Source organism: Entelurus aequoreus, linkage group LG27 (genome assembly GCF_033978785.1).
Source record: "Entelurus aequoreus isolate RoL-2023_Sb linkage group LG27, RoL_Eaeq_v1.1, whole genome shotgun sequence".
NCBI classification, from domain to species: Eukaryota; Metazoa; Chordata; class Actinopteri; order Syngnathiformes; family Syngnathidae; genus Entelurus; species Entelurus aequoreus.
The window spans coordinates 27,230,194-27,237,385 of NC_084757.1; the positions used below are offsets into that span (position 1 = coordinate 27,230,194).

Genomic DNA, 7,192 nt, shown 5'->3' on the forward strand with positions numbered 1-7,192 from the left:
TCTTTGCATCCCGCTCATGTCTTTAAAGACGGATATCCCTCAGGATCGGCACCCCTGGCAGCCTGGCTAACTTCCGTTTTGTTTTGTAAACTTGCAGCATTTCTGTCACGTGTGTGTTTGTGTGTTTTTTTACATTTCCAGCTGTTTCCTTATCCCTTTGCGTTTGATCTTTTTGTCGTTCTAGGTTTGTATGGTTCCAGTTTTGGATAATTTCTGTGTTTGGCGCATTTGACCTTAATGCACATTTGCTCCACTGTACAAAGATTCGGTTTATGACAAGAACACAATGTTTTTTGACAGGAGCTCAATGCTGATTTTACAAACCCACTGAAAACAAATGTTAAAGAATCTCGATGTGATGAACCACATTGCTTTTTTATGGACAATACTGCAAAAAAGCTAGTTAAAGGCCTACTGAAACCCACTACTACCGACCACGCAGTCTGATAGTTTATATATCAATGATGAAATCTTAACATTGCAACACATGCCAATACGGCCGGGTTAACTTATAAAGTGCAATTTTAAATTTCTCAAACAAAGGACAAATGATTGGGATTGATTTGGGGAGGTTTTGACAAGATAGAAGGGCTGGTTACAAAAATTTAAACGTTAATAGCTTAAAAACTATAATAGACAAACAATTTTTGCAGCACATACGAATGGAACAAGTTTGGGGTGATTTGGAAAAGGTGGCGGGGCTGGATCACATCACTAGTCAGAAAATAACTGAATTACTTGTGATTACCCTAAAAACTGTAAAGGCACAAACAAACATTTTCGCAGCACAGACGATTGGGACTAGTTTGGGGAGATTTGGACAATGTGGCAATATAATGGACAATATACTGTATCAATTCTAAAAAATAATATTAGAAATAACACAAATGTCATAAATGTGTAAAATAAATAAAGATAAAGACGACATTGCTGGAGGCACTGTTGATTCAGTCCTACAAGTTTGCAGTCAAAAGAAGTACAACAATCACGTCACCTAAGGATTATTGTACATCCAAGTCTTCCATTCTGATGAGTATACATAAATAAATATAGAAACATAGTGTTCTTAATAACAATCCAAGACATTTACCCAGTTTAAATATTCTTGACCATAATTTAAGTGTATAAAAAAGTTACACTGTTCAAGTTAATAGTGTACTCACCCATTTGACCCGCATTGCTGTGCAGGTGATGCCATTCCCTTCACATAAAACAGCTTGTTTTCTGACGCCTACTCCGTTTCTTTTCTATGATCTTCTATTTCTTCCATCGCTCTGTGTTGGCATAAAAAAAGACTTAGAAAAAACAAGTTTGTGGAGTTAATCGTAGGCCTGCTTAACTAAAGTCTCCTTCTTAAGCTTTGGTTGCTAAATAAAAAAAAATGCAATTATTGGAAAGATTATTCAAAGTAAGACTATTTGAAACCTGTCCTATTTTGTTAAGTATAATTCATTTCTATAAGCACAGCAAACCCATTTAACCAATGTCAAAACATCAGGGTACAATGTTAAGCAAAATGGGACATTTAATCAGAGCAGTGTTTTTCAACCTTTTCTGAGCCAAGGCACATTTTTTTCCATTCATTGAAAAAATCCGGAGGCACACCACCAGCAGAAAACATAAAAAAATTAAACTCAGTAGACGATATTGACAATAAAAAGTTGTTCTCGCAATTGTTGCATATAAATCAAACCATAACCAACCATGCATCACTATAGCTCTTGTCTCAAAGCAGGTGTCCTGTCATGACCTCACATCCCGTCGTGACTTATTTTGAGTTTTTTGCTGTTTTCCTGTGTAGTGTTTTAGTTCGTGTCTTGCGCTCTTATTTTGGTGGCTTTTCCTCATTTGTTGGTATTTTCCTGTAGCAGTTCCGTGTCTTCCTTGAACGCTATTCCCCGCACCTGCTTTGTTTTCGCAATCAAGACTATTTAAGTTGTGCGGACGCTATCCTTCTTTGTGGGGACATTGTTGATTGTCATGTCATGTACTTTGTGGACACCATCTGCTCCACACGCTGCAAGTCTTTGCTGTTGTCCAGCATTCTGTTTTTGTTTACTTTGCAGCCAGGTCAGTTTTAGTTTTGTTTTGCATAGCCTTCCCTAAGCTTCAATGCCTTTTCTTAGCGGCACTCGCCTTTTGTTTATTTTTGGTTTAAGTGTTAGATACCTTTTTACCTGCACGCTGCCTCCCGCACATTGTGATCAAGATCAAATCAAATCAAATCAACTTTATTTATAAAGCACATTTAAAATTTACCACAGGGGTAGCCAAAGTGCTGTACAATGGGCAGGTTAAAAATAATACGAGAACCGAGCAAACACAACACAACACAAACAGAACACGATAAAAAAAAAAAATATTTATATATAAAAACATAAAAACAGGTTCACAGCAGGTGTATTATGGGGCGCCATTTCAGGATGGATATCATTTAGTGTTAAAAGCCATGGAATAAAAGTATGTTTTTAAGAGAGATTTAAAAACAGGAAGAGAGGAGGCTTGTCTAACACTAAGAGGTAGGTCGTTCCAGAGCTTGGGAGCAGCAGCGGCAAAAGCTCTGTCACCTCTAAGCTTCAGCCTTGTGTCCGGGACCGTCAGTAGCAGCTGATCGGCTGATCTTAGGAAACAGGTGGGGCAGTAAGGCTGAAGGAGGTCGGAGAGATATGTTGGCGCGAGGTTGTTTAGACATTTAAAAACAAATAAAAGGAGTTTAAAATTGATTCTGTAACGCACAGGGAGCCAGTGAAGGGACGCTAATATAGGGGTGATGTGCTCACGTCTGCGGGTCTGTGTTAGCAGACGAGCAGCAGAGTTCTGCACGAGCTGCAGGCGGGCGAGGGAGGCCTGGCTAATGCCTACATACAGGGCATTGCAGTAGTCTAAACGAGTCGAGATAAAGGCGTGGATTAATTTCTCAAGATCATGTCCTGATAGAAGCGGTTTCACTTTCGCTATTTGGCGTAATTGATAAAAGCTTTTTTGTACGACGCTGCTGATTTGTTTTTCGAATTTAAAATCTGAGTCGAACTTTACCCCCAGGTTTGTGACACAGTCGCTGAGATACGGGGTCAGAGTGCCGAGGTCAACGTTGAGGGAGGGGGAGCGACTTGGACCGAACAACATAACTTCTGTTTTGTCTTCATTTAGGCTGAGGAAGTTAGCTGAAAGCCAGGCTTTGATGTCGTGCAGGCAGTCAATGAGACGTTGAACCGTGTTATTTTGTGCCATGGGAAAATAAATCTGGCAATCATCGGCATAAAAATGAAATGCAATATCGTACTTCCTAAAAATAGAACCAAGGGGGAGAAGGTAAAGCGCAAATAAGATTGGGGCAAGGATTGAGCCCTGGGGAACCCAATGTGGTAAAGGAGCTGTGGAAGACATAAAACTGTCTATTTTTACACAAAAACTCCTGTCAGTTAGGTACGACCGGAACCAGTTGAGGGCGGCGCCCTTAATGCCCACACAGTTCTCAAGACGAGTGATTAAGGTGGCGTGGTCGACGGTGTCGAAAGCAGCAGACAGATCTAAAAGCACCAGGACAACATATTTACCAGAATCAGTTGACAGGAGGATATCGTTAAAAACTTTTAAAAGCGCTGACTCTGTGCTGTGGAGGGCTTTAAAACCAGACTGGAACAACTCAGTGATACCATTATCCTCTAAGAAGGGCAACAATTGACTGTAGACAACCTTCTCTAATATTTTAGAAATGTATGGAAGATTAGAGATAGGTCTAAGGTTAGAGAGGATAGAGGGGTCGAGGCTTGGTTTTTTAAGTAGAGGTCGTACCACTGCATGTTTAAACTCTACTGGAACTATTCCAGAAGAGAGGCTACTATTGATAATGTTAAGGACACTTGATCCAATAGTAGCAAGTACCTCCTTAAACAGGCGAGGTGGGAGGGAGTCTGCAGGAGAACCAGAGGGCTTCATATGACTAACTGTGTCATTTAAAACAGAAAAGGACACCGGCTCAAACTGATGGAAAACAGAAGAGAAATTCAGTGGAACAGAAGGGTCATATGAAGGCTGAGATAAACTGGCTCTAGTTGACACAATTTTGTCAGTGAAAAAATTGAGACAATTTTCACAGAATTCAAAAGAAGCATCAAAACCAACAGATTTGGGAGCATCAATGACAGTGTTAATAGTTTTAAACAGAACTCTGGGGTTGTTATAGTTAGAAGATATAATCTGAGATAGATATATATTCATCTCTGCCTTTACAGTAATCTGAAAGGAAAACAGGCTTTTCTTTAAAAATGGCAAAGGACATTTTCTCTCTGCCATTCTACACTTGCGCCTGGCAGCCCGAGTGACGTCATTAAACCAGGGCTGAGGCGTGGCTTTAGAGCGGCGGCACTTGAAAGGAGCGATCGTGTCCAGTGTTTGTAAACAAATAGAGTTGAACCCAGAAACCAACTCTTCAGTATTCAAACATACAGACGCTGCAGAATTATCCTCACAAAGAGTTGAACAAATTGAGGAGAACAGAGCAGGAGACGAAGAATTAAACATGCGAGAGCGTTGAGGAGGAGCGCACAATTTAACCGGGCACTGAGTGGGAATATCAAACAGGATCGGCATATGATCAGAGAACACAGCGTCGCAAATGTCCAAATTAAAAACACACAAACCATACGAGAGCACTAAATCGAGTGTATGCCCGCGTTCATGTGTGGAACCACATACAGATTGTACGAAGTTAAAAGAGTCAATTACATTCAGGAAGCGACTCGTCTGGACAGCAGGTGTGAATATTAAAATCACCACAATAAGGACACGATCATATTTGGGCAGGATTTCAGCCAGAAATTCAGAAAAGTCAGTTATAAAGTCTTTGTGGTACTTGGGTGGTCGGTAGACGACAGCACACAGGACGACATCAGAAAGACCCAGTTCAAACATGCACAGTTCGAAGCTTGAAAAGGAGGATTGCACGCGGATCTGAAGGGATTTAAAGTCATTTTTAAAAACGACTGCTAATCCTGCTCCTTTTCTTGCCGGACGACCGCGGAGAATAAAAGTATAGGAACACTCCGGAGGCAGAAGTTCATTAAGAGGGGCGGACTCACCGGCTCTCAGACATGTTTCCGTCACACAGAGGAAGACAAACCATGTTCCCGACATCTACAAAGCAATTAGCTACCGACTGCCACCTACTAATATGGAAGAGTATTACACTGTTACTCTGCCGAGCTCTAGACAGCACAGACACTCAACAACGGCACATTTGCGGATTATAATTACTTGGTTGCAAAAAAATATTTTTAACCCAATTAGGTGAAATTACATAATCTCCCACGGCACACCAGACTGTATCTCTAGGCCAGACTTGGGCAAATTAAGGCCCGGGGGCCACATGCGGCCCGTTAAGCTTTTCAATCTGGCCCGCAGGACATTCCCCCCCAAATTTTTCCGATATTTAAGATCGATTTTTACCCTTCGCGTTCATATTTCGCTGTGTTTGTTGCGCTTCGCTTGATTGTAAAATATGTGGATGCAGAGGGGGTGTGACGTTCATATGTTGTCAATATTCAGTGTTTTATCCATCCATCCATCCATTTTCTACCGCTTATTCCCTTCATAGTTATTGTTGTAAATCCCCCATTCTTTATTTTCATGTACATTCTGGGTGTCTCATTCTGTAAAAAAAAATTTAAATTCCTTTCCGTTTTTTAAGGCGTCTGTCATAACGTTTTAGCATTCAATCAGACATTATTGTGAGGTTTTGTATTAGTGTTCCTAAAAATTTGATATCTTTTTTTTAGATCTTTAAGATGAAAAGTGTAGCTGCCATTATGATGTGTAGTGATGTTTTGAAATTACCGAAAGTATTGAACTACTACACGGACGGCGTGGCGAAGTTGGTAGAGTGGCCGTGCCAGCAATCTGAGGGTTGCTGGTTACTGGGGTTCAATCCCCACTTTCTACCATCCTAGTCACGTCCGTTGTGTCCTTGGGCAAGACACTTCACCCTTGCTCCTGATGGGTGCTGGTTAGCGCCTTGCATGGCAGCTCCCGCCATCAGTGTGTGTGTGAATGGGTGAATGTGGAAATACTGTCAAAGCGCTTTGAGTACCTTGAAGGTAGAAAAGCGCTCTACAAGTATAACCCATTTATCATTTATAACTATACAAAGTATTTCAATGGCTGGAATCTGCGCTTTTGCATGATCTGTTGTCAATATTCAGTGTTTTATTGTTCATAGTTAATATTGTAAATCCCGCATTCTTTCTTTTCATGTACATTCTGCTTGTCTCATTCGGGAAAAAAGGGAAAATACCATTCTGTTTTTTTGAAGCAGTCTGTCATAACTTTTTTAGCATTCAATCAGACATTATCGTGAGGTTTTGTATTAGTGTTCCTAAAAATAGATATACCGCCCCCCAGACATATTGTTTTCTCTAAATTTGGCCCCTCGAGTCAAAATAATTGCCCAGGCCTGCTCTAGGCACACTAGTGTGCCGCGGCACAGTGGTTGAAAAACACTGAATTAGAGGGTACAAAAAGCGCCCCAAAAAGATTATTTGTCCTGTGATGTGGTTGGTTTACACATTTATTAGCAACACCCCCGGCTAGCATTGCAACAGTACATTTTTAGCTAGTTCCCACCGAATGTGACATTAAAAATATGTACATGTTTAAACATGTTGTGTTTTATACTCAAGCAGGTTTAAAATGCCACCCAATTATATTGTGCATTGCTACTGTTGTAAATAAAAGCGGCATCATTAAAGGTAACGAGCTAGCTTCCTAAATTAGCTACAATGGTTGATTGACAGCTAACCTTTAATAAGACAACTGTGGGTTTTATTAGGTTAGCTAGCCTCGCTTTTATAACGCCACAAGGCAAATGTGATACATAACCTGTATTTTATCGAAGTTGTCCGGCTGGTTTCACGTTCATATGTGACGATTAAGCAATTAAAATGTGTCAAATAAATTAGCTTGAGAAATCGCCGAATCACTATAATTGTGAGAATTAGGGAGCCAACAACAGTGTAGGAAAAAAACAAACAATAATTGTACGGGTGTATTTCTTTGAGAAAAAAAATTCATATGGGTTATGTTAGGTAATGCTTGTCATAGACGTTGGATATTTTTCACTAAATGTAAAAAAAAAAAAAAAAGAATTTCATCAGGTATCATAATTACGCACCAATAGTGGTCGAAATTACGAGTT

At 40.2% G+C, this 7,192-nt stretch overlaps 1 protein-coding gene across 3 annotated transcripts in view; it reads right to left on the reverse strand.

Moving 5' to 3' along the window:
* The window catches only part of LOC133644512 (zinc finger protein GLIS3-like), a 111,186-nt gene extending 109,905 nt beyond the window's left edge, over positions 1-1,281 (reverse strand). The window contains exon 1 of one of the 3 annotated variants that reach the window (XM_062039042.1): positions 1,164-1,281. Coding sequence is in view for 1 of the 3 variants with exons in the window: in XM_062039043.1 (XP_061895027.1) it covers positions 1,164-1,167 (4 nt within the window). In the remaining 2 variants the exon portion in view is untranslated. The remainder of the gene's footprint in view (positions 1-1,163) is intronic. The other 2 variants (XM_062039041.1, XM_062039043.1) reach the window with 2 other exon arrangements.
* Positions 1,282-7,192: the final 5,911 nt, after the last annotated feature.